Below are 14,079 nucleotides of genomic sequence, written 5' to 3' on the forward strand. Positions count from 1 at the left end.
GAAATATAACTTCCCATTGTTGTGGTTGTACATGATGTGGAGTTACACTGGTCATGTAATCATATTTGAACACAAGAAAGTTATGTCCAATTCATTTACTGTCTTTCCCATTCCCATCCCCCACACTTCTCCCCATTCCCCCATGTCCAATCTGGTGAATCTCTACTCCTCCCTCTCCCCTGCCTATTGTAAGTCAGGATCTGCATATTAATGAGAGATCCTTTGGTCTTTGGTTTTTGAGGATTGGCTTGTTTCACTTAGCTTGACAGTCTCCAGTTCCATCCATTTACTGGCAAATGCCATAATTTCATTCTTCTTTATGCCCAGCCTGGTTTTTTAATACTGAATGGATATTTGCATCTATGTTTACGTATGCAAACTGAGGAAAACAATAAAAAATGACAAGAATATGCAAAAATTATGAATTATAAGCCAAACAGAAATATTCATAGCTCTGACCACCTTGCTATGGATTATTATTTTAGTTTAATATTTATTTTTTAGTTGTAAGTGGACACAATATCTTTATTTCATTTTTATGTGGTGCTGAGGATCGAATTCAGTGCCTCATGTGTGCTAGGCGAGCACTCTACCACTGAGCCACAAACCCCAGCCCTAATGCTATGGATGATGATGATGATGATGATGATGATGATGATGATTATTTGGTTGTAGATGGACACAATTTTTTTTATATTTATTTATTTTTATGTGGTGCCGAGGATTGAACCCAGTGCCTCACACATGCTAGGCAAGCACTCTACCACTGAGCCACAACTGCAGCCCCAGATTATTTTAATATATGATTAAAAATAATGATTTTAGGATATAGCTTAGTTCACAGAGTACTTGCCTTGTATGCACAAGACCCTGGGTTCCATCCCCAGCACCACAAAAAAAAAAAACAAAAAACAATTATTCTTCACTTACTTATTAGGATATTATTGCGAAGTTCCTGTAGAAGGATTTGAAACTGAACTGTTCAGACCACTTTTGAAAATAGTTGACATTTTATGCTCAGGATAAAGAATAAAATCAGAAATTAATTGTATAATCAAAGATACACAAAGAAACACTTCTTACTTTTGTCTCTGCTGATCAATCCAGAACTTACAGCTCTTCCTGACAAAGTCACAGCCCATTCCTCGGCCCCAGTCTAACTTCTCAGCCATGCTGTAATTTGCTTTATACCAGCTGTGGAAACAATCCAAACAAAGCACCTTTTAGTATTACCATTATTTAAATTCACTTTTTTCTCCTTTGCAGTGCTCTGAATCAAACTCAGGGCCAAACAAGTGCTCTATCCCCAATCTATAACTGCTATCCCTAATAATGATTATTGATTACCTTCATTTAAGAAACAACTTAGCATACCAATTACAAATCTCAATAATGAGCAAATTAGGACCTTAAAAAGGACTTGGGAGGCCATCACCACAAATGAACATTTACAAAGTGCTTACTGCCAAAGGTCTGTTGTACAGGATCACTGGGGCAGGAGTTGGGTAATCAGTTCTATGTCAAACTACTTTCATATTTGGAAAACAAAACAAAATATATTTCCATTGTAATTTTCAAAAATGATGGAAGTCACAGAGTGACACAAAGTGGTTATATTGTGAGACAAGGAAAATAAGGACAAGGAAATATAATGAGAGAAAAAGAGAAGCTGAAAAGAAAGAAATAGTGGAATTACTACTTGGCTACCTTTTACCTAATCTAATTCAGTTGGCTCTAGTTTCTTGCTGTTCTGACCTTGAATCTGTGACATTCCTTGGGGTTCAAGGTGAAGCAGGACATTATGGTGGAAGTGTGTGGCAGAGGAAAAGTCAGGACATGGCTACCAAGAAGCAGAGAGAGAGAGCTCTGCTCAACAAGGACAAACCCCAAAGGCATGCCCTGTGGACCCACCTCCACCAGCCACACCCTATCTGCCTACAGTTACTACCCAGTTAATCCCTGTCCTGGGATGAATTCACTGACTGGTTTAAGGCCTTTATAACCCAGTCATTTCACCTTTAAATCTTCATGCATTATCTCACACATAATCTTTTGGGGAACACCTCACATTTAACCCATAACAGAGATAATTTCTATTTATAAGACATACAGGGTATTGTAGAACAAAGGAATACACAAGCGAATCCAGAATTCTGGGTCCACAATAAATTAACTGCCATGGGGGGTGGGGGAAGTGGCAGAGGTGTACAGGACTGCTGTACGTTAAAGGGCTTAAGAGATATTTTATTTACAACCCGATTTAAAAAAGAGAGATAAAAGATTTATGTGCTTATGAACTGGGTATTAGAGGATATTAGGAAATTATTAATTTTGTTACTGTTAAGTGTGGTTACATTAAAAAACATCCATATATTTTAGGGACGCATGGTGCAGTATTTAGGAGTAAAACGATGTGATGTCTGTGACTTGCAAGGTAAAGACCGTTGCCAAGTATGACATCTTATTTACTGTTGAATCCAGTTCATAGGCCTACAGTATTCATTGTATTATATAGACTGTTTAATACATGCATTTTTTATGTGTTGATAAATTTCATAATAAAATATTTAAAAGAATAATATTCCTGAGATGAAGTCTATATATATAGACATCAAAAATTTGTTATCACTTCATAGAAAATAATCTTTAACCTTAAAGCATTGCATGCTAATGACTTTTCAGGGTGCTATCTGCTACCTTCTAAAGATATAATAATATCTTGATATTTCTGTTAGACATAAGAATGCTATATTTTTTTTCCTTATTGTTCTTCAAATGGGCTAACGGAGAATTAAGAAAGTAGATAACACATACTAGACAAGTTTTCTACCCCTGAGCTATATCCCCAGTTCCATGACTTGCTGCATTCTTATACCCATTCCTTTTTCCTGAATTAATAGACAGGAAGCTAATTCTCATTTAACTTAATTCTCTCTTGTTTTTCTGGATCCTATCCATCTTGCATTCTCAGGGGAAAAGATGTGTTAATAAAATCCTTTCTTACCTATGTATTCCTCTCTCATGTAAGCAGATCAGCCTAAGAACTTCTCAGTCTCTTCCATTTTCATTGAAACTATTCTCAGGGTCAACAATGAGCTCTATATTTTAAAATCCTTATTTCTCTTTGATCACCCCCCCCAAAGTTAAGTTAAATCAACTATTTTCATGGTTTTAATAATACCTATACTATTGATTTTAAATTTGATTTCATTTTCAAATGTTCCCTCAGGCTATCTTAGAGAAAGAAGCACTGTTTCCAACTAAGCATTTCTGATTTTATTTGATACATAAAGATTCTGTAAAAGGTTTCATTTAATAACAGTTTACTGCTTTACCAGAAAGTTCCACTACTTTAAAAACCAGGAAACTATACATCAATCTTATTCACAATTTAAAAAATTATTTAGTTTTTCCTTCATATTAGAAGCTTTTCCTTACAAGAAAATAAATCTCATTAACATCATGGTTTTGCTCTATTATAACTATATCTCGGGGCCTTAAACAATTATTGAATGAATAAACAGATTTGGTGATAATGGACAGCTAACTGCACAAAATCCAATAATGCAGTAAGTAGTTTTGCTTTGATGTAAAATGTCAGCATTTTCTTAAGCTAATCTTAATATTCATTTAATTTTAATACATAAATCATGTATTCTCACAGCTGTCTTACCCAGTGTCCTCCATTAATGCCAGAGTGATTCGAGAGAGGACTCGGTTCTGGGTATGAGAACCAGTCATTGCTTCATTCTGAAAATCACCAACAAATTTTAGTTAGAAAATGACTCTATAATTCCTAATAATTTCTGTGATTTCTCTGATATATATTTAAAATGTTTCCAGTGAGGGACTGATAAAATATTCACTTAAAAGTAGTGAAATACAAAAGCCATCTTTAAAATGACTAGACTGAAATTTAAAGTCAAATCTATTTTTTGCTTCAAATGTTTCCATGTTTATAATTTCCCTGGAATGACAGGAACTAACATTTAAGATATTATGATGAAAATGAAGATAAATATATGTGGAATCAGAAATACTAATGTAAAGATTCTCCAGGCAAAGTAAAGTGAGACAATGCCCAGGTAATTTAGAATTAGGGAAATAACCACCTGAATTACATAGAAAATAGTTTCCTAATCCTTTGTGATCACAGATACACTAACATGCAAAACACATATGATAGAATCATGAGATCAAATAATCTATATGAGGGACCTAAAATATTCTCAAGGTATACTATCTACCCAATTTTAATTTATATGATAAAATTCCTTTCAGGAGGTCCTCTACAATAAAGACTCTATTGCCTCTTGAGAGAGCATATTTCTTCTTTGGATAGCTCTAATTTTTCTTCAACTCTTTATCTCTAATATCTTCTGACCCAGAAATTCCACTTATAGGAATTTATTCTTTCTTACTCTATAAACAAATGTGACCTTGGGTTAACTTTCTAGTTCTGTTCCCCTGGAAACCTAATAAAGATGGAATGTCAACTGTGTTACCAGGCATTAGTACTTAAGGGAATAAAACCTCCTGAAATACTTCTGGGCTTGGATTACCATAAATGAACATGAATACCTGTTGGTAAGCAACAGTTCTGGGACTTCTCTGTCTTGAAAATGTTTTATAGGGATCTGAAAATTATGTCTATGGAACTGTTAAAAAGATCATGTCCTATTTGGGACATGGTACTTTAAAAGCAAGGGTGGTTCTTGCATCCATCTTCTTTGGCATTATACTACTGTCCTTGAGTTGGAGAGGGAGGAAGAGAGGCACCAATGACAGCCCCTAGATTGCTGTTTCAGCACAACTAATGTGCCCAACACTGCGTGTTGTGTGTGCTTTGTGATACCCTTTCTAAGGAAATCTTTCTTTAGTGTGGCCTGTTGGAGTCTTGTGAGTTTGAATGTTTAGCTGAACCAAAGAATATCCACTGAAACACCAATCCTAGAAAGCACAGCAGTAAATGAGGAATAAATAAATAAATGGCTCATTATAATTTTTTAAATTAAAAATTGGAAACATAATTGTTCATTAACACATGACTGTTAGGTTACATTTGTATAATATAATACTCTGCAGCTCTTAAAAAATGAGGAGTTTCAGCCTCATTTTTGAAGCATCGTTATTGAAGCCTCTGGATTCAATAACATAAAAAACAACAACAATGACAAAACTGAGGAAATCAAAGCACACAGTCTATTTTGCTAATGCATGTATTTCAGCACTGTGAATGAACTCATGTGAGATGGAAAATAAGGGAGTGACATCAATATAATCCTGCTAATTCATTGTGACTTTTCCCTGGATGCTAATGTACGATGAAGCAATAGCAGCTAAATAAAAAATACACTAAGAAAAAAAATAAAAGAATAGAGGAATGCTATACAGAATGGTCTCTATTCTGTTCAATTCATCTTTTTCCCCTTGGCTCAGTAGGCTACAAGTGTTTATTGCACATTCTAATTTTGGTACATTTTACTCTTGTCCCTCTTACTCAAGATTTACAATCCCCCACCCAGCTACTCATTGCTAGTTTTTTTATGTTGTTGTTGTTTTTTTGTAGTTGTTGTGGATATTTTTGTTTTTGTTTTGCAGTACTGGAAATTGAATCCAGGGGTACTCCATCACTGAGCTACATTCTAGCCCTTTTGTTTATTTACTTTAAATTTTTGAGATAGAGTCTCCAAGTTGCCCATGCTGGTCTGGAACTTGCAAATCCTCCTCTGAAATCCGAGTAGCTGTGATTATAGGTCTGTTGTTGTCCAACGTAAAGAATTACTAGAGTAGACAAAGGACTGTATTTATTGGAAATTTAATGTCTTTTAAAATTGAGCTAGTAATTATGATTTATGTTTTTGTTAGTGCTCTGGATACTTGTTTTTCACACAAGTTTAGTTATTTTTAGGGTATCATATTGAAGAATAAATCTTTTTATTTTTTAGTACTGGGGATTGAACCTAGGGACACTTTACCACTAAACTACATTCCCAGTCCTTTTTTATTTTGAGATGGGGTCTTGCTAAATTGCTGAGGCTGGCCTTAAACTTGTGATCTTCTTGCCTCTTCCTCCCAAGTCACTGGCATTACTGGCATGTGCCACTGAGCCCAGTATAAAAAGGTGAAAGTATATGTTGCATTATAGCAGAAGCATTTGTATTGCCTTGGTAAGATGTCTACAGAATATCATTAAGTTAAAAAAGTTATATGAGTTCATAAAGAAAAACTTCATTACACAAAATACATGTATGAAGATGTGAATTTGGTGTCAACATACCTTATATACAATTAGAGATATGATAAATTGTGGTATAAAGCTGTATTAAGAATCGTAATGCAAAAATAAATAAATAAATAGATAGATAATTGGGAAAAAAAAGAAAAACTTCTGTGTGTATGTGTATATACATAAACTTAGACAATATTTAAGGAAGGATATAAGATAAGCTTGGAATTTAAGATTTAAATTAATTTGGATTTTAAGAGCTAAAGAGGAACCTGTTTAAATATCTTTTTCCATGAGTATGAATTACTTAAAAAAAAAAAAAAGTCTAATAAAACTTAAAAATAAACTGACCTCTAATAACCGTTTTTCCCAATGGTTGAGTTCAGTGCCCATACCACCTTGATTTTCAAGTTCCATTCCTTCTAGAATTGGACAATTAAAATGTTTTCGTGCTTCATCCTAAGAATCAGAAAAATAAAAACCCCACAAAAGTACTGTTAGATAATGTCAAATTCTTTATTCCATGAATACAACAGATATTAAAAAATCACTTTGGTAAGAAGAGAGAATTTTTTAAAAAATATAGTTTTTAATATAATTAAATTTTGATGGTGCTACATTCTTCTTTGCTAGGAAATTACTATATATATATTTCTTTTTACATTTTTGTATGGCTGTGTTATAGTTGTACCTATGATGGGATTTGCTGTTACATATTCATACATGAACACAATATAAAATATAACAATATAATTTGACCAATATTGCTCTTCAGCACATCCTCCCTTCCGTCCCCTTCTCCCAATCCCTGATCCCTTTTCTCTGTTCTACTGATCTCTTTTTGATTTTCATGAGATGTCCCCACCCCTGCTTTCTTTTCCTTTTTCCGCTCCAGCTTCCACGTGGAAGAGAAATCATATAACATTTAAACTTCTGAGTTTGACTTATTTTGCTTAATGGTCTCTAGTTCTATCCAGTTTTCTGAAAATGACATAATTTTACTTCTTTTATGATTGAATAAACTCAGTTGCGTATATATATTACATTATTTTTTTATCCATTATTCACCTGCTGATGGACACCTAAACTGGATATAGCCTGGCTATTGTGAATTGTGCTGCTAAAACATAGGTATGCATGTATCGCTATACTATGATGACTTTTATTCTTTAAATTTTTTTATATTAGGAGTATTCTATTACAATACATTTTTTCTGCCTTTTTATTGGTGCATTACAGTGGTATATAATGATGGAATTTGTTGTTACATAGTTGTACATGTTACATTATATAACAATGTAATATGGCCAGTATCATTCCCCAGCACTTCCCCACACCCTCCTTGCCTCCCACACTCTGGTCCCTTTCCTTTAAAGATCATCTTTTGATTTTCATGAGATCCCTAGCCCCCACCTTTCTTTCCCTTTTTCCTCTCTAGCTTCCACATATGAGAGAAAATATATGACCCTTGACCTTCTGAGTTTGGTTATTTCACTTAACATAATGACTTAATTTCATTTTTCTTTATGGCTGAATAAAACTCCATTGTGTATATCTACTACATTTTCTTTATTCATTCATCTACTGATGGACTCCTAGGCTGGTTCCATAGTTTGGCTATTGTGAATTGTGCTGCCGTAAACATGGGTACGCATGTATCACTATAGTATGATGACTTTAATTATTCAGGATAAATATAGCTGGATCATATGGTGGTGATCCATGCCTAGTCTTTTGAGGAACCTCCATACTGGTTGTACTAATTTACAATCCCACCAAGAGTCTAAGGGTTTCTTTTTCTCCAAACCCTTTCCAGCATTTATTAGAATACTTGTATTCTTGATGGCTGCCATTCTGATTGATGTCAGATGAAATCTCGGTGTAGTTTTGATTTGCATTTCCCTAACTGCTAATGATGTTGAACATTTTTTCATGTATTTGTTGGCCAATTGCATTTCTTCTTTTGAGAAGTGTGTGTTTAATTCATTTGCCCATTTATTAATTATTTGGGTTTTTTTTGGTGTAAAGTTTTTTTTTTTAATATCTTTATTTATATGTGGTGATGAGGGTCAAACCCAGGGCCTCACGATGCTAGGCGAGTGCTCTACCACTGAGCCTCAACTCCAGCCCCTGGTATAAAGTTTTTGAGTTCTTTATATATTTTAGATATTAATCCTCTATCAGAAGAGTAGCTAACAAAGATTTTATACCATTCTGTAGGTTCTCTTTTCACATTGCTGGGCAAAGCTTTTTTATTTTATGCCATCCTATTTATTAACTCTTGGCATTATTTCCTGAGCTTTAGGAGTCTCATTGAGAAAGTCATTGCCTATGACTAAAAGCTGAAGTGTTGATCCTACATTTTTTCCCTCCCAATCCACTGTTGACTGTTTCCTTTGGTGTACAGATGTTTTTTCAACATTTTAATGTTTTTTACAATTTAACAAATAGTTCTCTTGATTACAGAGATATAAGACTACTTGATAGCATTCAGAAACATCACAGTAATGGTGGTTTCCCTGATCATAGTCTTCAATAATTAAAACAAGGAGTTATGTGTATAAAACTGCTGTCAAACCAGTAAGTCCATCACTTCCAAGGATTGTTGATAACTTGGGCATAATTTCTACCAAATAACCTTGCTTCTTTGTGTCACAAGGCCCAATTGACTCATGTTTATCTCAATGGCAGTATCTTTGGTAATAACATTTGAAGTTGAACATAGTGGCTATGAAGGATACTTTTTCACATCAAGTACTGATAGGCAATAGATGGCTTTCTATTCAGGATGTATTTCATGGGTCTTCTTGAAATGTAAGCCCCTTGTTCTAATGAATCTTTTAAATTTAGGTGATTTTTCTCATATAAAGTCATATCTAACAAAGCAGACTCTAGCAGCCATCCTCCTCTATACCTTCTTTTTTCTCTTTACTATTTAAACAACTTTTAATACTTCTGTTTCTCCCTGGGCATGAACTTTGGGCAGAGGGACTTACTAGTTTCCCGATGTCTCTTTTCTGTTTTGCAAAACCATGCTGGAAAGTACTTTTGCTTGGGACTGTGCTTCTCTGTCCAGTAGATAAGAAGGTACTGCTCCCTGTGAAGTCTTGTCATCATTCTTTTGTTTGGCGTTTCTCTTTTCATGCATCTTGATAGTTGTTTTCATTTGTATTTTCTCAGCATAGTGCTATTTATGGTAGACCTTAGTCTTCAGGCCAATCCCCCACCCCCAACACCCCCACCCCACTCTCGAACATTCATGAGACTCTAGAGTTTCCTTCTTTCTATTTTTCTCATGGTAATACAAGCAATATCTGTGGCGTTTATATTGTAATTTAATATATTCATTTTATAGAGTCAAAGGCCACAGCCTCCTGGGTGCAAAAAACTCTCCATTTTTGGATCTCAGAGACCCAAGAGATTATTCTGTGCAGTCCAAAAGGGGAAAGCCAGAAGCTTTTTAGTTTGATATAATTCCATTTGTCTATTTTTGTTTTTGTTGTCTGTGCTTCTGAGGTTAGTAAAAACAAAAAATTATTTCCAAAACCAATGTTGTGTAATTTTCCCACTGTTTTATTCTGGAAGTTTAATATATTTTGAGTTGTTTTTGCATAAAGTATCAGATAAAGGTCCAAATCTATTCTTCCGTGTATGGATATCTAATTTCCCCATTTATTGAAGAGACTATCTTTTTCCCATTGGGCATTCTTGGCACTTCTGTAAAATATCAACTGACCATATATGCCTGGGTTCATTTCTCGGCTCTCTATTCTGCTCCACTGCCTGGTGTTTCTATTTTTAGTCCAGTACCAGGTTGTTTGAATTACTACAGTAGTTCTCCCTTATCTGTAAGGGATACATTCCAAAACCCCTAGTAGATGCCTGAAATCCAGATAGTACTGGACCTATACTATGTTTTTTCCTATATATACATATTAAACTGTGATACAGTTTAATTTATAAATTAGGAATAGGAAGAGATTAATAATAACTAATAATAAAATAGAACAATTATAACAATATACTATATTACAAGTTAGAACTTATAAATTATTTACTTCTAGAATTTTCCATTTAATATATCTGGACTTAAGACTGGGGATAAAAAGCAAAACCTCAGTCAAAGTGGGGACGCCTGTACTATGAAATCAGGTAGTGTGATGCCACCAGCTTTGTTCTTTTTACAAATGATTGCCTTGGCAATTAGGAGTTTTTTGTGGTTCCATATGAATTTTAGGATTTTTTTTTCTATTTCTGTGAAAAAAGACATTGGAATTTTGTTCAGGGTTGCACTGAATCTGCAACTGTTTGGGGTAGCATGGATATTTTAGCAATATTAACTACAGGAATTTATCTATTTCTTTTAGGTTATCAAATTTGTTGGCACAACTGAGTGCAGTGACAACACCTGTAATCTCAGCAATTCAGGAGGCTGAGGCAAGAGGAAGGCAAGTACAGTCAGCCTCAGCAACTTAGCAAGGCCCTAAGCAACTTAGACCATCTCAAAAGAAAAAATAACAAGAACTGGGGATGTAGCTCAGCAGTTAAGCCCCCCTGGGTTCAATCCACTGGTACACCCCCACAAAAAATTTATTGGCATATACCTGTTCACAGTAGTCTCTTATGATCCTTTGTATTTCTGTGATATGAGATGTAATGTCTCCTCTTTCATTTTTACTTTATTTCAGTTTTCTTCCTTTCTTTCCTTTGTCTAGCTAATGTTTTGTCAATTTTATCTTTTCAAAAAAAATAATTTTAAGTTTCATTGATTTAAAAAAAATTATTTTTTATTGTAGTTCAACACAACACCTATTTTTTATTAATTTACTTTTATGTGGTGCTAAGGATCGAACCCAGGGCCTCACACATGCTACGCGAGCACTCTACCACTGAGCCACAACCCCAGTCCCTTCATTGATCTTTTGTGTCTACTAGTGTCTACTAGTGTCTACTTCACATATTTTTACTCTCTTCTTTATTGTTTCCTTCCTTCTGCTCACTTTGGTCTTAATTTGTTCATCTTTTTTTAGTTCTTAGAGGAATAATGCAAAGTTGTTTATTTTAGTGCTTCTTCTTCTTCTTTTTTTTTTTGTAACAGGGGTGCTTAACCACTAAGCCACATCCCTAGCCCTTTTAAAAAATATTTTATTTAGACAAATGGTCTCACTGAGTTAATTAGAGCTTCACTAAGTTGCTAAGGCTGGCTGGCTATGAACTCTTGATCCTTCTGCTTCAGTATCCAGAGCCACTGGGATTATAGGTGAGTACCGCCATGCTCAGCTTCTTTCTTCTTTTTAGATGTACTTGTTTTTTTGCTGCAAACTTTCCTCTTAGAACCACTTTTGTTATATTCTGTAAGTTTTAGTATTTTCTATGTTCATTTTCATTTATTTAAAGATATTTCAATATCTTGAGATTTTTTAAATTTCCCCTTTATTTCCTTATCAACGCATGTTGGTAGTTCAGGAATGTATTGTTCCAAGTATTTTTAAATTTCCAAAATTCCTGCTGTTATTAATTTCTATTTCACATCTTTGTGGTTAGAAAGGTACTTGATATGACTGACTTTTCTTAAACTTTCTAAGGCTTTTTCTGTGCCCTAACGTGTGATCTATTCTGGAGAATACCCTTGAGAGGAATGTATATTCTATTGCTGTTGAATGGAATGTTCTGTATATCTCTTAGTACCATTTGGCCTAATGTGCTGTTCAAGTCCAATGTTTCCTTATTAATTTTCTGTCTGGGTGATTAGTCCATTGTTCAAAGTGGAATATTAAAGCTTCGTATTATTATTGTATTACAATTTATCTCTCCATTCAGAAAGAGTAATATTTGTTTTACATTATCAGGTGCTTTGAAGTTACGTACTTATAGATTTAAAACTGTCATATCCTCTTGATGAAGTAACCTCTTTGTCATTATATAATATACCTATTTGTCTTCCTATACCTTTTTTTTACTTAAAGTCTATTTGGTTTAAGTATAGCTACCCTTGCTCTCTCAAGAATAATTTTAATACTGATGTAAATTGTTATGGAAGTATATTTTGTAGGGGAAAAAAGCTATTCAGGCTATTATTATCATCATCATCATTCACAGCACTTTTTATTTTTTATTTTGAGACAGCATCTTGCTAAGTTGCCCAAGCTGGACTTGAACTTATGATTCTTCATAATCACTGGGATTGCAGGTATGTGTCACACTCAGCAAAAAAAAAATGTTATTGAGTAGAAAACAAATTTACTTATTGGATTTTGTCTGTTTTTGAGTTAGAGATTTCGAGGGATGGAAAATAGCCCAAGAACACTGAAAGAGTTTAGAAAGCAGAGAGATGTGAGTAGTAAAAGAAAGGTGAAAGCAGAATAGCTTTCTGTCATCAAAAAAATGGGGAATCCTGTGATGGTTAATTTAATTTGTCGACTTGGTTGGGCCACAGTGCCCAGATATTTAGTCAAACACTATTCTAGATACTACTGTAAGGTGTTTTATTGGATGAGATTAATATTCCTAATTTTTTTTTTAGTTATAGATGGACACAATATCTTTATTTATTTATTTTTATGTAGTTCTAAGGATCAAACCCAGTACCTCACATGTGTGAGGCAAATGCTCTACTACTGACCCATAACCGCAGCCCAAGATTAATATTTACATCAGTGGACCCTAAGCTAAAAGCAGACTGTCCTCCATAAAATATGGGTGGGCTCAAGCACCCATTGAAAGCTTAAACAGAACAAAGACTGACCTGCAAGCAAGAAATAATTCTGTCTTTAGAGTCAAACTGTAACTCTTCCCCAAGTCTCCAGTCTGCTTGCCTACCTCATCAGATTCAGATCTACCAAACTTCTGCAGTTGTGTGAGACAATTCCTTAAAAGAATCTCTCTTTCCCCCACTTCTACCCCTCACACCCTGTTTGTCTCTCTTTCTCTGCAGACCCTTGACTAATACAAACCCTCAAATGAAATGATAAACAATTACAGAAATAGTACAATGATCCTAAAAGGTATCATAACAGAGGCAGCACTTCCTTAAAGCAGTGTATATGATAGGAATCATGAATGTCAATGTCAATTTTCTACTTCCTCATCTTTCTCCTGGCTTATAACTTTATTGCACTGCCTTTATACTACTGATTCTACTTTAGGCTCTGAAATTTAATTATAAGTTCTTAAACAATAGTGATTAATAAAACAAGTATTATAATGAAGGAAGATGGTTCATGAGACATAAAGAAGTTCAATAATACTCACAACAACACGAGGTGTTACTAGAAGATACACAGTGTGACGAACTATCTTATTATCTCGAATGTTCCATGATCTTTCCACTTTTCGAACTACTTTATCACTCCACTGATATAATCCAAGACTGTAATTATAGAATAGAAAGACAGTCATTCTGCAAACATACTACTACTTTAAAAATAAAAGTATTCATGAGTATCAATATGAAATTAAAATATTTGAGAACTTACACTATCCCATATCCATGAAAGGAATTTTCAAATTTAATCTTTTGAACAACCCTATGAGCTTGTAAGCACTATTTTGTAGTTAAAAGAGATGTTACTCACTTGCATGTATGTATGCATGCATGACAAATGAAGTAAAAAGACACAAAAGTAGATAGAAGAAATATTTGCAACATACATGAAAAAGGATTAATATCTCTATATATTAATACAAAGTAATTAGAAAAAGAAAACTAACCCAAAAGATTGGACAAAGAAAATAAAACTAGTAGTCCTGAGTATAATAATGACATAACATCTTTATTCAACAGATAAACCTAAAATATGACCTATAATATTCAATACTGGTAATGATGGTAGCAAGCATTCATGCTATCA

At 34.1% G+C, this 14,079-nt stretch overlaps 1 protein-coding gene and 1 pseudogene across 2 annotated transcripts in view; both read right to left on the bottom strand.

The window, feature by feature from the left end:
* Lmln (leishmanolysin like peptidase) overlaps positions 1-14,079 on the bottom strand; it is an 81,022-nt gene that overhangs the window by 40,884 nt on the left and 26,059 nt on the right. For both annotated transcript variants that reach the window (XM_026396132.2, XM_077794866.1), the window contains exons 9-12: positions 13,481-13,598; positions 6,581-6,688; positions 3,674-3,750; positions 1,084-1,194 (exon numbers count right to left, since the gene is read on the bottom strand). In XM_026396132.2, the coding sequence (XP_026251917.2) occupies positions 1,084-1,194; positions 3,674-3,750; positions 6,581-6,688; positions 13,481-13,598 (414 nt within the window). The remainder of the gene's footprint in view (positions 1-1,083; positions 1,195-3,673; positions 3,751-6,580; positions 6,689-13,480; positions 13,599-14,079) is intronic.
* LOC113187162 (ribosome biogenesis protein NSA2 homolog pseudogene) lies at positions 8,819-9,578 on the bottom strand (annotated as a pseudogene).

Source organism: Urocitellus parryii, chromosome 2 (genome assembly GCF_045843805.1).
Source record: "Urocitellus parryii isolate mUroPar1 chromosome 2, mUroPar1.hap1, whole genome shotgun sequence".
NCBI lineage: Eukaryota > Metazoa > Chordata > Mammalia > Rodentia > Sciuridae > Urocitellus > Urocitellus parryii.